This window comes from Drosophila hydei, unplaced genomic scaffold, assembly GCF_003285905.1.
Source record: "Drosophila hydei strain 15085-1641.00,03,60 unplaced genomic scaffold, DhydRS2 tig00008122-arrow-pilon, whole genome shotgun sequence".
Taxonomy (NCBI): Eukaryota; Metazoa; Arthropoda; class Insecta; order Diptera; family Drosophilidae; genus Drosophila; species Drosophila hydei.
In genome coordinates, this window is record NW_022045833.1 from 5,312,898 (window position 1) to 5,338,459 (window position 25,562).

A 25,562-nucleotide genomic window follows, 5' to 3' on the forward strand; every position below is an offset into this window, starting at 1 on the left:
AACGGTTCGCGTAATTCACAGACGTCGCTCGAAGCCGCTTGCGATTTGCATTCGAATTCCAATTTGAAATTCGAATTCGAATTTTGTATATTTTGATTTGTTGCTCAGCCAACACGAAAACAGCTAACTAAAACTGCCAAGTGAGCGAGAGAGCAAGAGAGAGACATAGTTAACCTTTGCCTAATTCTTAAGTTATCAGTGCGTCATATAAAAATTCTAATCAGCAATTGGCCAATCTATGGGCGTCTGATAAGAACCAGCTCCTCTCTGTACAGAGTCTGCCTGCCTGTGTGAGTGTGTGCAATATTTGCGCTGATTCTTATCTTAAGTTTGGTCAGATTTGTAGGCACGTGTAACACTCGGGCTAGATACACAGACATTTATCATAGCCTCTACGTGCAACAATTGCCAAAAAGGCAACACTCAAATTGGTAAGTTTCAGTTCCCGCGGGCAAAGTCCCCAAAAGAAAAAACTTGATGAGTCATTGGGCTCCATGACTTGCCCAATCTAAGCCAGGCTGAGTCAGCTTGAACTGTAAGGTTAAGATTTAAGTTAGATGTAACTGCTATATGAAATGATATAATATAATAAAAATGATCAAATATCATGCTCATATATAATGACAGGCCCTATCTTGTCAAGGGCTTAAATATAACGTTTTATAGCTCGTCTAGTTAAACTCTTGAATGGCTGAAACTTGGCATACGAACAGCTCAATGCATTTAGTGTTAAGGTGGGCTATCATTTGGAGGAACAGACTGACTACAGCTCTTGATATACTAACCCCTAAAGCTATAGGCAATATATATTTATATATAACTCAGCTAGTTGAGCAGCTAAGCAACTGAAGTTATTTATGCGGACTACTCGTAACTTAATTCTTATAGCAAATATTATGTATGGAGTTCTACTGATAATAATAATAGAAACAAAAAACAACCCCATATCAGATTGTCAGTCTTGATTAGCTCCACAGCTAAGCAGCTATAAAGACTGATCTATACACTCACTTTTAGAGAAACTAACGTGTATAAAGTTGCATTGAGTATAGCTCATATTTATCTATAATAGAAAACTTTATCTTAGCACTTATCAAGTGCTTTACTTCCTGCTGCATGTTTTGCGAACAGAAGATATCTTTAATGTGCAACGATCTCGAGGTGTTTGCATTCGCATTGGCTTCCGATTGTTCTGCTCAAACATTAACAAATGCAGGCACGTAGGCATATTATATATTGTGTAAAAATCCAATTGGAATTCAAATGTCAATAAGACAATTTGAATTACGACTAACTGAATGTGAATGCGAATAGTCTAACTGACCGTGACGTGATTAAGTTTAGAATCAGAAAAGTATAAAATAATAACAACAATTAGACTATGGGCAGAGAGACAGATATATATGAATATATGTATATATATATAAAATATGATTATTATATGTGCAGAGTTCTATAGAGTTCAAGCGAATGGCAATGAACCGCAGCTCCACATAAATCGAAAAAATACAAAATCTATAAATACGAGTAGAACGATAAATAGTTCCCGTTTACAGATATACATATGGCTATATACATATGTATTTCTATATAAACAAGAGGCGAACGACAGTGTAAAAACAAGAAGCTCATAAATATTTCATTGTTCTTGTCAAGAGATGCCACTGCAACACAAAGGGCAGCAGCGGGGGCGGCTGACGCAGACAACTGCAAGTTGTCAATGCCATAAAAAGAGATGCGTTTCCAGTTCTAGAGTTCTTGAAGAGCTCTTCAAGTTCTACATATAATTCCTTTCCCACTCCACCTACTGCTGCAGCAGCAGCTGTCAACAGTGAGCCGCTTGGCAGTTGCCAGTTGCCAGTTGGCATTTTGTGGCATCTTCCTCTGCTTCTTCTTCTTGCTCTTTTACATATATACAATAACTTAAAATCTTAAATCTGAACTGATCTTTCACACATGTGCCTTTATCATCTCATTTTTCTCTGTAATTTTCCGCTCACAACAAATTATAGACATGTGCACATATCATTTGCAGTCACTGTGATTGTTTACATAGAGACGTCCCCCCTCATGCCCATGCCCATGCCCATCCCCATCCCCTTTAGTCGATAAAGCAAAAATTATCTATGGCTCGGCAAGAGTAGAGCTGAGAGTAGGGAAATCATCGCTGTGCTGACTCACAGCTTGATTCAGCTGATCCAAGTGGCCAGACCTACAGCCTCAATTGATGCTGAGTGTCCAATGACCAATGGCTAAATGGCTAATTGGCTAAGGGGTAAAAGCCAAATACACCAACACGCAAACCGAAACTATTTTTCCACAAATATTTATTGAGAAAACCAAGCAAATCAGACGCATTCCCAATGACTAAAATTATAGATATGTATATATATATATATATATATGTACATTTAGATAGGAACATTCAGATATGAATGAGGTCTGATTAGAGTGACTAGTCGACGTGGCAAATACCCTAACTTGAAAGAATTTTCAAATATTTTCTGATTTTTATAGCTCGATTCAAGTTACAAGTTTTATAGAGTCATATAAATTTTATTAATCATCATTTAGATATTCCTCTGATATTTCTGATCTTATATATTTCATGTATTAAAAGCTGCTTAAACTTAAATATATACGTTTCTCATTTAAGTATCACTGCCCTTAGTACTGCAAAAATAAAAAAAAAAAAAAAAAATCCTTGGCTATTCTGAGAAAATTTCTTCTTTCGGTTAATGGGAATATACGATTAAACAAATGTTCGTTTTAGGCGGGCTATACTGTCTACTTTTTTTGAATACTTTTACTCTGAAATTCGCAGAATACATAAACTTAAAAATACTTTGAATATTCATAAAATCGACCAAAAATTTAGTCTTTGTTTCGTCAAGAAAACTATTAGATAATCTCGAATTGGAATGTGCTACAAATATAATTTATTTAAATACATACTACAACTTCTCGAATGTTAAGTTATTTATGATTTCATTGTCCTCTTTTTAAACTGCTTGAATCAATATATTCCATCTATAACCAGTCAATGCCTTTAGAAATTTGTTTAGATCTCAGCTTCCTCAGTTGCCTCGTTAAGTCTGTATGAAGTAAGCTTTGGCCATAGGCGTGTGCCACACAGGTGTTAATTGTCTCAGTCACACACACACAAACACCTGAGCTATCGTATGACTAATGCCCATTGAGAAAAGCAAAAACCACAAATTGAAAGCAAACTGTGAAATCGAAATACAATTTAAGATTCATTCATAAATTTTGTGTATCGAGGTTTTTTGAGCACGCCCACTAAAAGGGGCGCACAAGAGTCACAAATTCAACGGAAATTGCACGAATTTAATAAGAAGCTTGCGCAGCAGCAGCAGCAGCCGGCAATAAACTGTAAATTGTAAACTGTTAAAATGCAAATATGTGAGGAGCAACAACAACGGCAACAATAAAAACAAAGCTCGCGCTAAACAGTTAACAAAAGCTGCTGCTGACGTCGCTGCCGTTACCGCTGCTGCTGCTACTGAAGAGTATGACACACGCTTCCAAGAAGCATTCATTACTCATAGGCAGCGACGACAGAGCGCAGCTTAAAGAGGGCCGCGAAGCAACAGGTTTGACCAGCAGCGGAATTCCCGCTGTTAACTGTCAGTAGCAGCGCTCTGTTAACGCCAGCGTCGCTGTTAAGCGCATTGCGTGTGCGTGCAAAAGCTTTCGTTCGTTTGCTCGTTTATTGTGCGCAACTGCAAAAAGCTTTCGACTGTTGCTCGCACTTCGTGATGCGCCGTTGGATCAGTGGAAATTTGCGCGCTGCTCTGTGCGGTTGTGTTTAGCGGCGAAATACGAAATTCGAATAAAAACTAAATAGAATAAAAACTTAACTTAATTAACAAAAATAAAGAAAATAAATAATTTTGATATTGCGATTTGAAATCTTAACAGTTGTAGCGTTTGCAAAGTGAACAAGTGCCGTTACAGTTGCAGCAAAAGTGCATACAAATATAAATTTATATCTAAATAAAGGATTGTCTGTGCATAAGACAAATCAAGCAATAAAAGAAAGGAAGATAGAGAAAGAGAGAGAAGCAGAAGAAAATCAGTCAACGCCAATGAAAAACACCCACACAGACAGACAAATGCGTGCATTTAATTTATGCAACGAGCTAATTAATTAACTGTCCCCACAAACAAACAGAGCAACAAAGACGAGAACAGCAACAGCAACAGCAACACTTGCAGTTCATTGATCTAGAGAGCCAACATTTCCATGTAAGCATTGCAGCATCCACGCGAACTCGAAATTCTTATCTTAAAACAGTGCCAAAGAGAGAAATGAACTTGAATTAGGCTTAACCTAAGCGCAGACTTGACATCTTTTCGTATATATATTTTTCACTGCAGTTAAGCACTTGTGTCTTGCCTATCTCTAAGGTCAAGTTCTAAACCAAAAATGTAATATTTATTGATCGAGCTGGCCATTCATTACAAATAAATACGTGTTTGGTAATTCACAGCCCTTGGCAGCATATCTTATCAACTATTTGGTAAAGTTTATAACAAAAGAAAGAAAAAGAATTGCTGATAAGGTGCCACTCGTACGCACACACACATTGTGCAACATGTGACGCATCTAATAGCAATAAATTAACAAAACTCGAAAGTCTAACAAACGCCACTAATGCACTGAGCGAAAATTTAGCAAAAAAATGAGAAACAAATTTAAAAATCACCTTAGTTTCCCATAAACAGCTTTAGGTTGTCTTTTTCTTATTTGATTTGACAACTTTTTTCTGACAGTGTATCTCATACACTTGCTAAACCTGTTGGCAAACATTCCAGCTGCTAAATTTGACTGCCGCAAAATAATAAAACAAAGCAACAACAAAAGAAAGCCAGCAGCAAAAAAATATTCCCAAATAATTAGCATATCAAATAAATATTATGTTTATGATTCACATTGGTTCGGTTTAGAAATGGGAGGGAGGCATTGAGCATTAGTCAAATATTAACATATAGAACAAATTTCTAATAAGAACTGCGGTCTCTCAGCCACATTGCGTATACGTAATCAACTTGTAAATAAATTAGATTCTTTTCGGAGAGCGAAAGAACTCTACAACACTTGGTTTCTATAAACTCTTTAAGCTTCCTCTATTTCAACTTTTGTTATTTATATTCTATATTTATGTAACATTCATACATATTTATATTCTTAAAGCTTTTAGCATTCCTAATTCAAATATTATTTTTCGCAATTCTTCAAATTCTTTCAATCCCTTCTCAAACTCAATTTCTGTATATTTATTTTTTTTTGTTCACTATTTTTTAATCTAAATAAAAAATATATTTCTCTTCTAAAATTATGATTTAAATTTAAAAAAATATAGTTGAATGGAAATTTTTTTTTGATTTATCCTTCTTTCAAATGAATTTATATATATATATATATATATATATATATATATATTTATTTATTTATATTTATTTATATATATATGTATACTACTATATAAAGCTGAATTTTCAAATTCTTGAAAAATTTTTAAAAAATGATTTAATTTTTTTTCCATAAAAATTATTAAAAATTTCTTAAATATTTTAGACATTGACTGTTTTGCTTTTCTGTGCTCAAGTTCAATTTACTTCATCCATATTTGCCATATAGACTAAATTTTCTAATAGTAACTGCGCCTAATGACCCACATTACGTATACGTAATCAACTTTGTTTTTGCCAAAAAACATAAAAAACCATTGAAAAAAACTTCAATGTGCACGCTGCTATTGATTAAACAACAATGCAAAAAGCATTCATCGTTATAGCGACTATGACTATGCCCCTATATATATATGTATATATATTCATATATGCTTGTTTAGTGAAGCGAGAGAGAGTAGAACCGAAGCGTACCAAATTGACAGCTTTTAACCTTAAACCCGAATAAATAACGACCTTCAACCCAACCTACACACACCTAATTGCTCCAAATATACTTCTCATATTTGTATATTTATGTATATATATAGTGTATATGTTTATATGAATAGGCCTAGTCAGTGAAATGATAATGCCCATGTCCACACAGAAATCCCCCTTGGCTGATTAGTCAATACAACAATGCGAACAACTCAACTCAACTCAGCTCAGCACGAACAAAATGCAGACTTTGGCGTATCACACAGCAAATATTGTCCCTTCTGATACTCCACTGCTGCGTCTTCTTCTTGTTTCCACCTGTAGGTGCCTGGCACGCCCAAAAAAACAATATATATACTAATATATATTTATATATAATTGTGGCTCTGTTGTTATAGTTGTGGTGTGTGTCGGCATTTACTTTTGGCTCTTCGTGTTAAAGAACAAGCAAAAAGTAAAAACTGTGCGCCACTTGTCGTATACTTGATATCACTTATCGCGTAGCTTTGCTGATGTCACAGATGCACTGAGCGAAATCCAGAACGCCAAAGTAAAGGTATATATCTGGGGCTTTGGCAAGTGTCAGACACGTAAATAGCTGCTTAACTTAACTCAGATTTATATCATTTGTAAAGCAAATGCTGCGAGGAAAGTGCGAAAGGCTTTCTTTGTCAACAATTTACAGACTTTAGATAAAAATGGGACGTGGGACAAAACTAGTGTAAAAGGAAAAAAAAAGAAAATGTAAAAAAAAAAAATTCTAAAAAAATTATAACAACTTTAAAAGAAAATGTTATAGAAAAAATAAATTTTACATTAGTATAAAAAAAATTGAAACAAAAAAAAAAACAATTGAAGAACTAATTATTTAAATTTTTTGTGACTAACTAAATTCAAGATTTTCACGTAAAATTTAAATATATTTTTATAAAAAAATTTAAAATATCATATAAATAAATATATAATATAAAATAAGATATAAGAGCGGAGCTACCAAGTCTTTTTCCCATCGACAAATCTGGAGATTTAAGCTCACTTCATATAGTTTTGTTCAGTGCACTCCATTCTGAGCTAGTTCAGAGAACACACAGACAGACAGTTAGGCCAGACAGTTATAACTCATATGTAATAACTGCATTGCTCGCTGCATTCGCCAGTTGCCAAGTATTGCCGTTTCAGATGTCAAATAAATTCAAGTCTGTGCCTTTAATCAACTATGTAAATGGCTCTATAAAGTGTGGATCCCTTATAAAACGGTTTCTCTTTCAACAGTATCTCTCGAATAGAATAAGCTCCAGCTAGTACCCACGTCGTATACTTAACGTGTGTCGTATCAGCATAATATGCAATAGAAGTGCTGCTATTTTTGGACACGATATCATATAACACGGGGCAAATAAGACTAGGCGCTGTAATAACATATATTTACCCAAGAAGTCTAAATATAGTAACTTTAATTTGGACGTGGTCTAAATTTAAGCTCAAATGTGTCAGGCAGGCAGACAGACCACATGACTGTGGCTGTAAATAACAACTATAAGGCAGAAGAAAAAGAAGAAGAAATGTAGCTAAGTGCTGACACGTCATAAATACACATACACACACACACACACACCTGTACACATACCTGTGCCATAACTTTTGCTACACTTCCGCTAGTTCGTTCCAGTGCAGAATTAAGTATACGCCAAGCAGGCCCAGTTAACTGCTGCCAGAGTCAACCTGTTGGCCAGCTGAGTTTGCTGCTTCCGTTTGCCCTTTTGCACTTGGCCCTTTTGATACTTCTTACCTGACTGCAAATATTAATTGACCTTTTTGCAATTCTATTTCTAATTCTAATTGCGTTTTGTCTACTTCTCTTTATTGTCTTTCCAGTGCGCAGTTTGCTTTTTTTTTAAAGAAAAAAACTTCAGTCACGACTTGAAGTTCAAAGTGCGCAGCAAACAACAACAATAAAAACAACAATTACACAACAACAACAAACAGCCACAACATGTCCAACACCTGCCAAAGCTACGCATCCGTGTTCATAGTTATAGGCACACTCCTGTCCATTCTGGTGACAGTACAGAATGCGCCCGTTTCAACAACAACACAAGCTGAGGTAAGTGCACATGGAGAACAATTATGCAAAACATTCCAAAGAAAAGGGAGAAAGAAGCAGAGATTATGAAGATAATGGAAGATAAACTAGTTTTGAACAAGTTGCAAGCGCTAGTTGAAGGGCCCGAAGACAGCTAAAGAGAGTGGTTTAGCTGAAAAACATGAAGGAAAAGTATCAAACTAGAGCGAATTCTATGGGCAGCTAAGATATAAGCAATAAGAATTCAATGTCATTGAGAACTGACCATGCAAATGCATGCAAAATTAATCAAGAAGCAAGAAGAAGCAGAAGTTATTTAGAAGAAGAAGTTAGCTCAGAAGTTAGTTAAAGGAAGTTACACTGAAGCTGCACAAATCCAATAAAAAGTGACAATGGAGCTGATGTAAGCAAAGTAATCAGGATTTAGAAAAGAATAGATAAACTTTGAGTAGTTGTAACTATGCACTAAGGGCAAGACAGAAAAACTTCAATCAAAACTGAACCTGCAGGACACGTATGCAAAATGAAGTAAGATACGTCTGTAGACAAATCAAAAGAGCTTTGCCCTTTGTAATTGTAAAGTCATAGAAAGCACTAAGCTCTTAAGATGCTCGTAACAAAACAAGTAAAGATAACATTTAATTAGAGACACAAACAACTGATTGCCATGTCAAACAAATATCTTCCATGTGACCCAAAATAAAAATATTAATATAATTCATCATTAAATGGAAGCAAGCACAAGTGCAAGCAATTGTAAGTGCAGTTTAGTTTCTGTTTTTGTTTTTGTTTTCAATTGAAATTAAAATTGAAATTTTCCATGCAATGTTAATCGAATAATTGCAACTGTTTAATTTACTAAATTAGAGAGCAGAGGCGAACAAAAGAGTAGAATGTAAGAGACATATACATATGTATATATATTTATGCATATATCCATATGTATATATACAGTTTGTGTTTTTTGCTATAAAGTCATTAAAGGCAATTCTGAAACGTAAACTCGCTTAATCGTGCAGCAATTAAAAGAAGCTGCAGCAAGTCACATTTCGTTAGCGGGGAGTGTACATTTCACTTTAACAGCTTACAGTGAAGAGAGAGAGAGAGAGAGAAAGAGAGAGAGAGAGGGAGTGGGAGAGGGAGTGAGTGAAGCTTATGTGAATTATGAGTGCCTCACTATAAATTATTATGAAGTAAATCAGTTTTTTACTATTGATCAACTACTATACCACAATGAATGTCTAAACAGAGCAACATTCTAAATACAATGCCTTAACAGAGTGAAGATCTTAACATAATGCAAGTCCTAACATAATGTAACCCTTAACATAATAAAGATCTTAACATAATTAAGATTCATCATTAATAGAATATATAATTATAAATAGTAAAAAAACAAATAAAATATATTAATTGTTTAAATATATATTTAATTGTTTAAAGTTTAAATTAATTTTAAATTTAACGTATAAATAAATACAATATTAAAATATAAAAATTGAGAACAGCTTCTATTGAGCACTCACAATAATGAACAGTTTCCAAAATTCTCTAAGAACACTCAAAATGAAGATCAGCTTTTAACACTCACCCTAAAAGGCGATCAGTACTTAAATATTCCTTCTTTTTGAGTCAGTTAATGTGACAGTTGCCAAGACACTGCCTGAAACTCACTCGAAATATAGTTCATTTATGACACTCCTCCTACTGCCCGCTGCATACACTAGAGCTGAAGCAAGGCATCTTTAAAGGGGGTCATTTTAAAGGGAATTAGTTTTTACAAATTCCAGTTTTCTTAACTGGCTTGTGCCATACATATACATATATATTATATATTTTGTGTATATATTATATATAAAATGTTTAGATTTTCCACTTTACTTCCGATTTGCTTGACAAAACTTGCACAAAACTTTTTATATTGTGCTCGCTGAATTTCGATTGTCAGTGTCAATGATGTTGTTGTTCCTATATGATAAGATATACCTATATACATATTCAGTTGAGTGCACACACATGCAATTGCCAGTGCATGTCAACTAATTATTCGAGTCACATAGGCACGCAATGCATTCATCGCCTATCGCACATATCGCCTATCGTATTAATCGCCATACATCGCTTATAGTTTTCCGACCTTAGCCTTTCGGCTGGCCTTTTGGCCAGCAGAGTGTAGTGGCAGTGGCAGTAACAAATGACAACAGCCTGTTGAACAGCCCATGCCAATACCCATTCCCATTTCATGTGCATCGCATGCATTAATTGCAGCGCGATTAAGATTTTGTTCATGACATTGCAATCACATGATATTTGTTTGCTTTCTGCCCGACATTGCATGTTCACTTCTAATAAAATTGCTTAGACTCATTTGTCTGCATGCACAGCGCGGATAAGCATAATCAATAAAATAATAATTATTATTTTATAACAATAAAATATAATTGTCTAAAAGTCGCAATGTGAGCTGGGAATGGCTTAAGGTCGAAGTGATGAATGAGAAATCTGCAATTGATCTAAAGTCTAGCTTTACCACTATCTAAAGTCAAAATTTAACTTGAAGATAAAATTGTGCTCCATAAACTATACTCTTATAACATCTTCTCTTTCTATATATCATATACCTGTCTCTCTCAACCTAAGTTGTTAATCTATAGTTGTAACTTATCTGCCTTTAGACCTAATGCACATTTCCGCTTGCTAATTTGCCTGCTTAGCTGCAGCTTGTGCACGTCATTAATACGAAGTAGACTGCGCTGATTAGCAGCCTAATGTCAAATACTTGTCACGAAGATAAAGCGCATTGTAAAAGTTATAGTTGCAAATTGCTCAAATAGCAATCGGCACGTGACTTGCTACCGATCGATGGTCAACAGGCTAAGGAGTTCAAGCTTCTCACTTGCGCTGGGTTCTCGATTCTCGGTTCTCGATTCTTGATTATCAAAACTCATTTCTTGTTTGAGTTTTACGTTTCTCAATACCTTGATTCAAACTTCTCGTTTCTCAATTTCTCTAATCTGACATCTGTATTATTGATGTTCAGTTGTCGTTTTAGTTTCTTCTTGCTCAAGTCTTAGTTTTCAGTTTTATTGTCTCTCAGCTGCCACCTATTGCTTCTCACTTCACACTTCTCGCTTCTCACTGCTCAATTCTCAGTTGAAGTTGCGTCGTTTATCTTTCTCATGATTCCATGTTGACAAGGCTGTCACGTTTTGGCGGCACAAAGTGTTTTCTCCTGTTGCACGATTGCAATCTGCATAAATTATTAAGAGAACAAAACGTAGCAGGTGCAATCAAGTGTTAGCCACACCTATTAAACAGGTAGCACAAATAAAAAGAGTCTGAATTTTGCCGCATCATGTTGAGAACAGGCCGAGAGACAGACGGACAGACAGATGGATAGACGTACGGCGAGGCATAGTTTAGTTCCTGTTTGGCCTTTTATAGCGAGTGAAATGTAACGCATGAAACGCTCGCAAGTATCGATATTACGCTGCTATCGATCAATCGCACGCGCTGCTTAGAACAGAATACAAAAAAAAAATAAAATATAAAATAAAAAAAGCAAAAACTTGTCTTTGTCTCCAATTTGATTTGACTAATTGATATGTTGAGCGCGTTGCCTGCCTGCATGGCCATTTAGCTGGCCAGTCGCCCAAAACGAAGTCGCTTAAACGCTGATCATGATGATCATTGTGCTTATAATGATGTTCATAGTACACATACGTCAACATTGTGCGTTCCATGTTTGTCTCACTTCAATGTCAACTGCGTTTTGTTCTATTCTGCGCCGCTCTTTGCGCTTCTCAATTGTGATTTCTTCAGCTTTGCTAAAGCCTAATATTTCGAGGTTCAACTATGATTCGATTGAATCTGTAAAGGAGTTAGTTAGGCTTAATAGCTGCCATAGACGTTCATAAATAAGCTTTGTCTGACTCACTTAGAGCTGTGTCGACTGTCTACTCTGTCTGCTCTTTTATTTATTGTCTATTGTCACCTGTCGCTTGACAGGTTGCATTATACTTCGACGATAAAAATCAGTACAAAATTGACATAATTTGTGTCCACAAAGCAGTCACTAGAAGTGCATAGCCATGAGTCATTAGCCAAGCAAATGCAGTTCAATATGATTAAACGCGTAGCCCAAGCACAATTAATATTAAAAGCGAGTCGCGTCATACGCTGCGTATGCATAATCGAGTCTCGCCTGTCAAAGGTTAATTGCGGCTCAATTGGAGCTGTTTGCTTGTTTCTTCTCCCTGTCTGCCTGGCCTAATTGAGGGCAGTTGAAGCAGAAGCCAAACTTTCGTCGTTGTTGCGAGTAAAAACTTAGAGCTTACTGCAATCATGACGTATTTTCTGTACCCAATTATAATTGTTAAGCCCAACCGCTTACTTCCTCAAAAAATTAAATAAGCCTGGTCGAAAGTTGTTTAGGCAAAAAATTCTATAGACGCAAAATTTTCGCGTGCGTCACGCAGCAAAAGCGCAAAAAACATACAAAAACAGACGTCCAGGCTAATCAATAATAACTTTAGCACATAAAAAAATTGTTAGAATGCTTTAGTCGACTGGCAGGTACTATGAAATAGCTGTCGAGCTTTAAGTGAATATATCTACGAAATTTAGCGACTCTAACATCTGAAAAATGCGAGATATGTTAAAGAAAACCAAGTTATCGATATGGCAAAATGTTATCGATCAGCTGACAAGCAAACTGGAGCTTTAGCTACGACAATCACATGTTAAAGAACGGACCGACAAACGAAAAGAAAGATAGGCAAAGTGCCAGCTAGTCATATAGTCATATATCTCTCGTCTCTTTCAACATAAACATCATACCCCATTCACACACTTCAAATAAGGTATCATCATGACTGTGAACAAGTCAAGAAATAAATAGAAAAGTTTTTGATTGATTTGGTCAGTTGGGAAAAAACGAAAGCTAAAAGCTAAAAGTCACGTTGCGTGTGCGACGACCTTCGCCAGGTGTTAACACAAAGGATGCCCGGTGTTTATGGCTAGAAAAAGCTTAACAGGTAAACAGCTAACAAAAAAAGCTAAACAGGATAACCTTGCCATTTTGCGAAAGGCGTATGCAAAAAGCAAATGTTAACAGCGCAAACAAATGATATTTATGTTTGCAAAAGTATTTGTGTGTGTGTGTGTGTGTGTGTGTCTTCGTATGTGTGTGGGACATCCTTATAAAGCCGCATCGAAGGTCAGAGGAGAAAAAACTAGTTAAAAAAAAACCTTTTGTGGTAAAAGCGTTTTATGAGGAAATACCCTCCAGCTAAGGTTATCTTTAGAATAAGCGAGACTATAAACTATGACTAGGATATGTTTAGAATAGAGTAAGACTACGACTTGGCAAGGCTTGGATGAGGCACAATGAAGCTATGGAGCTCATATGGGGTACATTTATAGACACTTTCTATAGGGTATTAGCACAAAGTACAGCTGAGTTTATGATATTCTAGTTTCCTTCATAGAGCTCTAACCCTATTTCTTGCTCTACCATATATTGATATGCTCTATAGGCCACATTATAGGGTATACGCCATCAAATTGTCTACTAGCTTTTTGAACATGCTTAAACTACACCTTGAGTCACACGCCAATACACCTCACAGCTCACTATTTATAGGGTACTGGCACCTGCACAAAAGCTGGAAGCACAGCTAGAAAAACGCTTCCTTTTTCCACTTTTTGCTCTCTCGCCCATGTCCAAGTTTGCTTGCTAGAAGTTTTGCATAAAACACTTGGTTTATCTTAAGATCAGGCGCTTATTTATCGCCCCCGACGAATTAACCGCGTGCAAAAAACAAAGGCAAAGACAGCAAATGGTGCGGGGCGGGTTTAAATGTCAAATGGAAGTTATGGGAATTAGCAGCTGACAAAGTTATTAGCCAAGCATTTCTCACTCTTCTCCAGCTCTCCCTCTCTATCTGTCTTTATTTCTCCCAGTCTGTCTGCCTGGCTCTTTTTTATTACGCAACTTTGCAGCACCTTTTTAGCGGCTCATTTGGCCCAGTTTTTCTATCTCCTGTTTAAGAGGCAGTCCACATGCTTTGATTTGGCTTCACTTTTACGCGTGACGTAATCGAAGCTGAAGAGTTGGCCAAAACAAGTTGGTCAAGTTGTGCAGATATGCTTTATGTGTTGACTGCTTTCAATTTTCCAGGTGCGTTTAATTAAAATTAGGTCTAGGCTTTAATAAACTTAGCTGGCGAGCATTTTCATTCGCAAGTCATTGACCCGAGCGCTTGGCTTGACCCAAATTCCGAAATGGAAAAGTTTAAACGCACCCCAATGTACCTAGACCTAGACACACATACACACACACACACACACTCACCTAGCCACCCTGCTTTAACTGAAGCAAATACAATTTTCTCATCAATTTCCGGTCAAGTAAAATGTAGCCAAAGGGAAAGAGGGCGAGAAACTGTAACGTACACTCGCTGCTGGTTTATAATTTATGCATGTCCTGTTCTTGTTTGAACGGAAATATATATATACTATATATGGCTAGAAAGGGAGAGAGAGAGAGAGAGAGAGCACCACTACGTAGCAGGGTCAAAACACGCCAACGAGGCGTTAACTCTGGCTATTTACTGTAATCTTCGTTCTAGGGTCAATGACTCAAAGGAATTGCATTGCATTGCATTGCATTGCATGGCAAGCAGAAGACTGAGGACTTTCGTGACTTAGGCAGACACTAAAGCTTATAATTCGCAAGCAGTTCAAGCACTCAATCAAAACTGAGAGATATTGCATGTGAAGCAATCAAAGAATGATTTCAGGCAGCTGCACAGTGACTCAGAAAAGTTTCTCTACACTTTTTCTAGTTCGCTTTAAGTTTTGCTGTTTTTGGAGCTGGCTTTGAAAATTTGCAAAGCCCTTAGGGCATTTGCATTGCTGCTACCTGGGCACAAGTTCAACTGCAGTCTCTTTTTGTGTGTGTGTGTGTGGAGGGGGCGCGCTGGGCGTGGCCAGTGAGCTAGTGAACCGGTTAAAGTAGGCAAAGAGGTCAGCCAGTAGACAAATGGCAAGTGCAGCCTAAGCTATGTTCATTTCAAGTGTCTGCTTTGAGTAGAATTTTTACCTCTAGCTCCTTTCCAGCTGTTGACATTTTCATTTGCATATTGTGCAGCAGCAGCAGCAGCAGCAGCGGCACATTTGTTATTATATATGTTTTTTTATTTCTGATTTTGTTACTGGCAATTTGTGTCAATGTCTTTCTCTCTGACTCCCTGCGGCCCTGCCTCTCTGCCTCTGTTATATTTGTATAAACATAAATTGAAGTGCAATTTCGACGTGCGCTGATACGTGAACTCGGGCCAAATTGTTTGCATTATAATTTCGTATAATTTGTTGGCGTTGTTTGCATTGTCATGTACAAAATGCATTTCGATTGTTCGCAGCGATAAGCGATTAACTTAATAATCGATATCGATTGCAGTTGCTAATTGTAAAATTTTTTATTGAATTAAAATTTTTTTTAATTATAGAACTGCAGATTTAATCTACAGCAAAAGTTCAGAGTTTACATATTCACTTGATTATCGATAGCATTACACATACATTAAGTCGATATTAGTGTTCATTGATAGCTATAATTTTTAGATATAAAGATTTAACTACAGCTCAAGCCTCAATACAGTCGATTTACTGAATTTTGTCAGATTTATCGATTTCAATATACATAAATCGATAACAATTTATTTTTGTGCAAGCTATAGCTATGCTATTATTAAATGAATTTAAGGTAAATGACTATATTAAATTCATTGATTAATGGATACTCTTGTATATTAACATTGCCTTAATCGATAACGATTGCAGTTCCAAATGAAGTATGTTTCATATAAATGATAGAAAATAATACAATTATATATACAACTATATATAATTGTGTATATCTGTCCAAGGTAAGCTACATTGATCGATATGAGTTCAATAATCGATAACAATTGTATGCAATGCAGTTGATATCATTATTTATCAACATTTGAACACAACCAATAAGCTAGATAAGTATCGCATTTGCTAGTGATACAATTTGCTATATATATTCATAGATATATCTATATCAGTCTTTGTTTATGTTCAAATGAGAAACATGTCATATGCCCGCTTTATAGAGCCATTTCCGCTCCACACTTCCGTTTCGAAATCCTCGAGACTGTGAACACATCAATTTCTTGTGACGCACTTCGTATGGTTTGCTACGTTTCGGTGATTTGGGCAGGTTCGTCAGAAACAGGTAAATGAATCATTCATTGGCTGTCGAAATGATAAGGGCGCGTTAAGAACACACAATGAATACAGTTCTAAAGGCACTTGTTTCACGCTGACTTCCAGTTGTTGTCTTTGAGTATTTCAAGCGTATCTTATCAGAGCTTGGCAAACACCTTTGTTATCTGGCGACTGCACCAACTAACTCGTCGACAGTTGCCTTCGATTTAGTGACAGTTGCCACAATAATTTTGTTTTCAGCATATTCACTCAGGGCCGAAAGCCGGTTCCAATAATAAAAACAATTAATTCAGAATTAAATTGGAATTTTAAACGCGGCTGCTTTCATGTATTTCCCACGACGAGAGAACTGCCCCTGCTGCAGCGCATCAATGCAATTATGTTAATTGCATAATGCATAACTCGAATGGCAAGTATCGAGCACTGGAATTGCCTCAGCTCTAAAGCAAACCCAACCCACAATCAGACAAGGTCTGCTCTCTGCCTCTGGCGTTGACTTTGTTTGAACTTGAACAATAAGTTAATCTAGGGGGAACTGCCCAAAAAAAATAAATATTGTCATCAGTTACTCGACAAGCAATGGAAAAACCCTCCCAGATTAGGCCTAAAAAAGAACGAGACTGAAAACGCTTTTAAATTCAGTCTATCTAGAGTGCATTATCAAGGCTACAAAAGTTCATTCATATGGCGAAACAGTTTGCCCAAATAGTTCCTTAAACCCATTTAATCAAATCGTTTTATGCCATTTATGTTAATGTGACGTTAACAGCGTGACGTTAACAGAATAATAACAGAGTGAAAAATTGAAAAACTTGACGAAAGACAGCGAATTTGTTTCGAATAATATGCGACACAATAAAACACAAAATATGCATAACAATGATAATAAATAACAGCTATATAGGAAATATATACCAAAATTAAGAATGGAGATAGAGTGAGCGAGAAAGGCAGAGCCAGAGTGAGCGAGACAGAGAGGGAGTAAGGTATTTTTAACTCGGAATGTCGAGTAACATGTGAAACAAAAGAAATAACTAAAGAGAGATAGATAGAGAGAGAAAGAGAGAGAGAGAGAGAGAGAGAGAGGGAGAGAGGGAGAAAGTGCAAGATTGAAAAGCTCTGTAAAAGACAGCGAAGACAAATATTTTGTTGGATTAATTTGAAATAATACAAAACAGTAAATGAAACGAGTCATATAAGAAAAACAAGTGAAGACAATGATAATAAATACCCGCTATATAGGAAATGCAATCCAAAGAGAGAGAAGCAGAGAGTGAGACGGAGCATGCGACAGATTAATTTGATTTTGTAATAATTTTGACAGCAAAGCGGAACGAAATGTTGCAAATGATTTGCATATATCGCGCTTTATGAACTCAATTCTCTGACTGATTCTGATTCTGCAGTTACGCCAGGCTATATATATATATTCTTTTTTTTTGTGTTCAGATTGATTGCCGCTTGTCAAGAGTCATGTTTACAGGAAAAGCAAAACAAAAGCGAGTTCATTTACCTTTTGAGGCGAGTCTAAGGCCCGCTACGCCCTCTGCCGCTCACGCTTCTGCTCCCTCTCCCTCCCTCTCTCTCTCTTTCTGTGCTGGTTACCACACGCCAAAAAAAAAAAAAAAATTAACCACAGCACCACCCAGTTTATTAAGTACTTGTGGATGAGGCAACGTCGTACGCATATTTATGCCTTTCAGCCGAAAAAGTTTTACTTCCTCGGCAAATATCATAAAAAGTTCTATAAAAATATATAAAAAATCAACTCGAACAGTCAGCTGAGTGGTTTGTTTGGTATTATGCAAGCGCCGTTTCTGAGTAAATATATATATATATATAATTTTGATTCTCTTTTTCTTTCGATTTATATGGCACAGTGTATCAGCATATATATTTGATATGCTGCTGCTCCGACCGCTGCGACCCATTAAAAATGTGCGACACATGCGTCTTACGGCACATGTTTCACATGCCAAATGCCATTCGACGTGTACCTTAGCAGACTTTCAAAAAGTCTGAAGTAATACTAATTATATATAAATACAATACACACACACACACATATGTATGTATATGTATATGTATATAAGTAATTGCTGCAGTTAATGCAACTAATTAGTGAGTGAATAGTTTTGTGCTAACTGTCCGTTAGGCGCATCTTTAACCTCGCTTTGTTTATAGACTTCCTATAGGAGAGTGTTTTTCTGCTATTCAATGCTAATCACAATTAGCAGCTCTATAAAGAGTCGCGTTACAATTTAATTCGACTTACAATTAACTGAATTGCCATAAAATCCAGAGAGAAGAAAACACTTCCTTAACTTGACTCAAAAGTCGCCTCGCCTCGCCTCGTCTCGTCGCGTCTCTGTGATTTTTTTCACACCTCGAATCGCATAATTAAAGTCACGTAACTGTGATTCGCTCTTAGTATTTGAGCATACGCCAAGTCTGGCCCATCCAAGAGGGGGCGTGGGGGGCTGTAGCTGAAGGGGTGTTCGTCTCTTGTACAATATTATAAAACATTGCCATGCCAAAGTGCTGGGTCATAAATTATGCAAGTCAGATAGTTTTTGCTGTGGATTTTTTGCATACGCGCAAGAAATGTGACGAATGACGAATGAGTTCCTCAGGCAGTTAGCTGCGACTCTTCGCAGGACAATTACAAGGCAGGCAAAACGTGTCTTATCTGATTGCCATAAATCAAGGGCCACCTTGTTGGCAACTAGCACAAGACATTGATCTTGAGTAGACGGAGACTTAGCAGCTATCCTGAGCTTGTCCTGAGTAAGCCACTCTAAGCTTATATTCTGCTCTTCCTTCTTTTCAGATCTATCTCTCACAGTTTGGCTATCTGCCCGCCTCAGCGCGCAATCCAGCCAACAGCGGACTGCAGGATAAGCACACATGGGTCAGCGCCATTCAGGAGTTCCAGAGCTTTGCCGGCCTGAATATCACCGGCGAACTGGATGATGAGACCATGAAGTTGATGTCATTGCCACGTTGCGGCGTCAGAGATCGTGTGGGCACTGGGGATAGTCGTTCAAAGCGTTACGCTCTACAGGGCAGTCGCTGGCGGGTGAAGAATCTCACCTACAAGATCTCCAAGTATCCCAAGCGCTTGAAGCGCAACGATGTCGATGCCGAAATCGCGCGCGCCTTTGCCGTCTGGAGCGAGGATACTGATCTAACTTTCACCAGGAAGACATCGGGACCAGTGCACATTGAGATTAAGTAAGTATAGTAGAAAGTAACGGGAATTGGGCTTTAACTGCTTGAGAATTATAAGCGAAAAGGAAGGCAAATTTGCTTTTGCTACGTCTCTCATTCTCTATCTCTCTTTGTCTCACTTTCTTCCCTTCAGATTCGTTGAGAGCGAGCACGGTGATGGCGATGCCTTCGATGGACAGGGCGGTACTTTGGCTCATGCTTTCTTCCCCGTTTTTGGCGGCGATGCTCATTTTGATGATGCTGAGCTCTGGACGATAGGCTCCCCACGCGGCACAAATCTCTTCCAGGTCGCTGCTCACGAATTTGGTCACTCTTTGGGACTCTCTCATTCGGATCAGAGCTCAGCTTTGATGGCGCCCTTCTATCGCGGCTTTGAGCCCGTATTCAAGCTGGATGAGGATGATAAGGCGGCTATACAATCGCTCTATGGACGCAAGACCAATCAGTACACGCCCACTAACGCCTTCCCGCCTAGCACACACAGACCCGCGTATACGCCACCAAAGGTGCCACTGGATGATTCCATTTGCAAGGACTCCAAGATCGACACGCTGTTCAACTCTGCGCATGGCGAAACCTTTGCCTTCAAGGGCGACAAATACTACAAGCTGACGACAGACTCTGTGGAGGAGGGTTACCCACAACTCATATCGAAGGGCTGGCCCGGATTGCCCGGCAACATCGATGCTGCCTTTACGTACAAGAATGGCAAGACCTACTTCTTCAAGGGTACTCAGTACTGGCGCTATCAGGGCAGCCAAATGGATGGCGCCTATCCCAAAGAGATTAGCGAAGGCTTCACTGGCATTCCGGATCACTTGGACGCGGCTATGGTCTGGGGTGGAAACGGCAAGATCTACTTCTTCAAGGGCAGCAAATTCTGGCGTTTCGATCCGGCCAAGCGACCACCCGTCAAAGCCAGCTATCCCAAGCCCATCTCCAACTGGGAGGGCGTGCCAAACAATCTGGATGCAGCGCTCAAATACACAAATGGATACACGTACTTCTTCAAGGGCGACAAGTACTATCGCTTCCACGACGCACGCTTCGCGGTATGTTGAACTTCGAACTTCGAAAGAAACCTTAAGAACTAACGATCTATAGATTCAGCTATGAGCTTTCCTATATGTCGGACTTAACTTTCTATAGATTATGTTAAACATAACTGAAAGCAGAACTTAACAGCTCAAGAATCTATTTATCCACTTACTATAGTAATTCTTACTCATGCTAACTTACCGAACTCTCTTTAACAGGTGGATACGGCATCGCCGCCTTTCCCCAGGCCCACGGCGCATTGGTGGTTCGGCTGCAAGAACACGCCCTCGTCAACAGGTAATATTGTTGAAGAAGATATTGCTGAGTCTGAGCAGCGATCACAGCTGCATGCCGATGATGGTAACGGTGATAATAGTGACCTGGACGCAGGTGAGTGGGATCGACTCAGCGGTAGTTTTGTTTGAAACCAAGCAAAGAATTCCATAATAATTGAAAATAATTGAAAAAGATAAAGAAAAACAAAAAACTGAAAAAAGATGTAGAAATATTGAAACATAAGTCATAAAGATCTCATAAACATGATATGAGTTGTTACTTTTACCAGCCAAGAAATGTTTAAAACTCCTTAACAAAACAAAGAAAAGAAAATCTTGCAAAAATCTCTCGAAAGATAGAGATATAGAAATGTCCATAAAATGAATTTTATACACAAATATGGTATGTTTAATTAAGTTTATATATGTATGTATGTATCGTACTCCTACTGTAGTCAATTCTATGATTGAAGTCAATGTGTTTGTTTCGTTTGTTATCGAACAACAAATAACGAGAAAAAAAAACAAAACGTAAAAAAGAAAGAACAAAATACATTATAATTTTTTATTGAAAACTAATTCTCGAATTGTGTATGTCCAATTTCTTCTCTTAGTACTTGTAGATCTTGTAAACTATATCATTTTGTTGTATATATGATTTATGATTTTTTCTACCTTGTGGTGTTTTACTTTAGTTTGTTTCAGTGTACTCGAAACTGAACCAGCTTCAGGCTACACTTTCCTCCCAACACCTTGTACACTCGTACACCTCCTAACCCTCATTCAGCTCTATAAAACTTGACTAACGGATTCTTTAGCTGTTACTAATCTTAATCAAGTTTTCTTAACTAACCTTTTTCTATACCTATATCTAACTGTTGTTTGGTTATGTTACTAATGCTCAAATTTTCAAAGAGTTTTTTATATTAATATTTTTTTTTTATTTTAATAGATTTTATTTTTGATTTTTGGTTGAAGTAATACTATTATTCTTATTTTAATTTCTGTTCATTAATATTTCGTTAAGCATTTGTCTAACATATCTATTAAAACGGTTTGGTCTTTCTAGTATAGCCTGTTCTAACCTTTCTAACCAACTCAATTTAGCATACCATGTAAAAAGAATATATAAATATATCAAGAAAAAACCAGAAAATTTTCAAATTATTATAAATAGGTCAAAAATCGAAAATGATAAAATTATAATCCCAACTTGCTTACAGTGTAATACAAGAGAAAACGAACAAAAGAAAAGTTCAATAAAACAAACTACTGGTCAGTCGGTCTCACTAACTTCACCCCCGCTTCCCATTTGGGGCGGTACCAGGCAATCAACCTTTACTATCAATCTACCTAGATCTTAAGTCTGCACATGCACCCGAAACTTTGCATGCACTTTACTAATAAGCTAATCTAACTATATAGAACTGCATTTAAAAGTAACTAAGCGACCTAATCAACAACTATGCAACACTTTACAACACTATGCACACTTTTACAACACTATTTGTTAAACACCACAATGAAACCCCTCTCAACTATTTAATTACTATGTAGTAAATCCACACCAAGTGTAGTTTTTGCAAACCTAAATACGTACACCCCTTAAACACCCAACCACTAAGTATATATTTATTCTCTTTACTGTAGTCCTATGGTAATATTAATATTAGTTATATAAGTGGCCCAAAACCCAACTAAAAACATCCATGTATGTATACCCTGTAGTTATTATGGCATTCTTCAACACTTTTTGCGTACAATGTTTGATTCGAATTCGAATTCGGGTTCGAGTTCGAATTCGAAATTCTTGTTTTGGACACCTGTGGCACCAAATTCAATTGGCTAAAGGCTTCCTTTATGTTTTGGATTGCTCTTCTCCTGAGTACACATAAAAATCTCTTAAATTGCATGTTTTATCAATAATACTAAATTCACAAACAGCATGAGTCACATAAATACGCACACACACACCCACGAACACACACACTCTCCCATACACTCACTTAAGCACTCATTAGCTCACATGTTATCCACCTAATGTATGTATGTGGTCCACTCCCGTTATGTTTTGACCCAGATTGCACGATTGCTGACAGTCGGTCGGCCAATTTGAATACTTAACACATGCATGCACGTGCTTGCTGCCCATAACCCGTTCAATTTACATAAATCGAGCTGTGAACTTCAACTGTATACTGTATGTCATCCATTTGTACGTACATGTCTACATGTACATACATATATTTCTTGCAGGCTTTAAGAGACGCGGATAAAAACGAAACAGAACAATTAACAACAAAAACAACAACAGCAACAGCAACAACAACTGCAACACACAACTGAAAAGCAAAAAAACTAATAAAACGAAAATAACAGCAATAACAACGAACGGCAAAGCACACACACACGCTCACACACTCAATCAGACAATGAGAAGCAAAAGAACAAAGAACATAGCGAAAGCAAAAACAAAGCTTACCAATTCGCCGGCTGCTGCTGGTGCGACTGCTGTTGATTGTTTTCTTCATTATGATAGCTACATACACACACGCACACAAAACCAATTACACAACAAGAGTAAAGCCGAAGCAAATGCAAAGTAAGGAGTGCATATGCTTATCACGGCATCAGCTGCTCTTGCTGCTATTACTTTACTGTTACACACACACTTAATCAGAGACAATAATACATGCCCAGTGAAAGGCTGAAGCCAAATCACCGGCTGCTGCTGCGCTGCAACTTGTTGCTTTTACTTCTAGCTCCACACATACACACACACACACAAACACAGCTAGAGAACATATTGAAAACAAAAGCAAAATAATGCACGCAAAGCTATAGGCATTCTAAGCCAATGACTGGTGCACTTGTTGCTTTTGCTTTTAACTACACTGAGCAAGAAGGAAAAGAACGCCGAAAGTAAAAACAATGTAATGCGCGCTAGGCTTAACAAGACGCCAGATGTTACTTTTTGCTTTTGTCTTTTATGTAGCTATGCTCCCACTCGTAATTGTGTATGATAGCTATTAATTGATACCCAGCCCCGCATCCCAATAACTCACTCTGTCTGTGTATGTGTGTGTGTGTGCTTCTATCAGCGCGTGTAATTAAGCTTTATTAATAGTAGCTATTTGTGTATTCACTTTTAGTACTTGTAACTCTATGCTAGTTGATCGAACTGATTATTAGTTATCGCCATCGCTATCGCTTGCTAAACAACGTATCGCAATCGCAAACGCAATCGTAGTCATACGTAGAACAAATATATCGTATGTAGATTTATGTAGTTACGTCACAGACAACACGTACGTCTGCGCACGCACGCACGCCCGCTAAGACGCACACAAATTGAATTGCTCAAATTGTTATTTATGCGATTATCTCTTCTATTTTTTTTATAAATTTTTCTTTATTACATATGCATTTGCTCATTTCATTCCGGTTGGGCGTGCAATCCAATTTATCAATTTCATCCAAAACGTATTGCCATTATGCAGTACCCCAGATTCCAAATACGAATACGAATACGGGCTTTAGCCCGGGCGTGGGTCTACTGCCCGGCTGGATGTGGAGCCTAACGAATCGGTACTTTTAAAGAACTCGCGCACACCAGTTCCAGTTCCTTCAGTTTCGTTTTCAACTACAACAACTATATAACTGTATTATCATATATATATATATGTATGTATATATATATATAAACGCGTGCCTTAAGTTGTATTACGTCCATATAAATATGCCTGCTTGAGTGATCTCTGTCTAAAACAAACAAGTATTTAAACAAATAAAAAACTGTCACACAAATGCCACGCCCAGAACTAAAAGCAGCTGCCGCCATTGCAAAACGCCCAGAAAAACGCCAAAAATTCGTTATATTTCAACAACGAATTCAACATTTAAAAACATTTGCGCACAGAGTGGAACAGTATGTTGCATTAATTACGTTAATTACTTATTTTTATTTTTAAATTTTCTTAAGTTAGCTTAGTTTAAGTTTTGACCATTTTTGGCAGTTAATATACACATATTTAAAATTGAATTTAAAATTAAAATTAAAATTATTTTTATTTATACACATCAGTGTATATACACCCAATAATCTATATACAGTTTTGTCCAAAAGTCTTGCACTCTAATAGAAATCAGCTTAGATATATGCCTACCACTTAAATATATCTTAATGAGACCTGTTTGAAATGTTTTATTGACTACGTACTAATTTGAACTTTTCGTTTGCTTTCGATAACAACAGCTGTCGGCGATAACCAGTCCAATGACGAACCCTACGAGCCGGAAATGGCGGAACGAACCGGTTCAGGCGCAAAGTCCTATCAGCTACCAAACAGTTCCGCTGCCAGCGTGCTGCTGAGCACCTTCTTACTCTGCTGTATATCAAAATTTATAATTAGCTAAAATCGATTTGAGCCTGACGGATTCCTTGGGGAATATTACATCAAACTATCCGAAGATATTATGTGAAATATTTTGTTGTTTTTAGTAAAGTTTACAAAAAGTTTATCAATACAGTTTTTTGCGGGCTACCAAAAACATTTAAGATTTGTCAATTCGAATTAATAGAAACAAACTATATATAGATGCATATGTATGTAAATATATATATGAATATCATGTAAACCAGGTGCCTTAAAATCGTTGTGTAAATACAAAATGAAAGAAAATAATAGAAAGCAGCATTAAATTAAATTTAAATTAATACCTAAATATTTAACATTCCAAATAAAAAAAGAGCTTAACAG

The 25,562-nt window shown here is 37.1% G+C and overlaps 1 protein-coding gene across 6 annotated transcripts; it reads left to right on the plus strand.

The window, feature by feature from the left end:
* LOC111593840 (matrix metalloproteinase-14) lies at positions 1-25,505 on the plus strand. Of its 6 annotated transcripts, XR_002751070.2 has the most exons (7): positions 4,169-4,269; positions 7,792-8,020; positions 19,089-19,492; positions 19,623-20,541; positions 20,746-20,824; positions 24,303-24,730; positions 25,058-25,137. XR_002751070.2 is itself a non-coding variant. In XM_023306881.2 (6 exons), exons 2-6 carry the CDS (start codon positions 7,910-7,912, stop codon positions 25,216-25,218), a joined length of 1,767 nt encoding a protein of 588 aa, XP_023162649.1. In that variant the 5' UTR covers positions 1-431; positions 7,792-7,909; the 3' UTR covers positions 25,219-25,505. The 6 variants fall into 6 exon arrangements, 5 of the variants coding, with proteins under 5 accessions (XP_023162649.1, XP_023162648.1, XP_023162651.1 ...); XM_023306881.2 differs by lacking the exons at positions 4,169-4,269; positions 24,303-24,730 and adding an exon at positions 1-431 and having other exon boundaries at positions 20,746-20,917; positions 25,058-25,505; XM_023306880.2 differs by lacking the exon at positions 24,303-24,730 and having other exon boundaries at positions 20,746-20,917; positions 25,058-25,505.
* Positions 25,506-25,562: the final 57 nt, after the last annotated feature.

Coding starts and splice junctions, on each gene's coding strand:
- LOC111593840 (XM_023306881.2), top strand. CDS start 7,910: ATGTCCAACACCTGCCAAAGCTACGCATCCGTGTTCATAGTTATAGGC. Junction 20,542..20,745: donor TCCACGACGCACGCTTCGCG/GTATGTTGAACT, acceptor TCTCTTTAACAG/GTGGATACGGCATCGCCGCC. Junction 20,918..25,057: donor TAATAGTGACCTGGACGCAG/GTGAGTGGGATC, acceptor CGATAACAACAG/CTGTCGGCGATAACCAGTCC.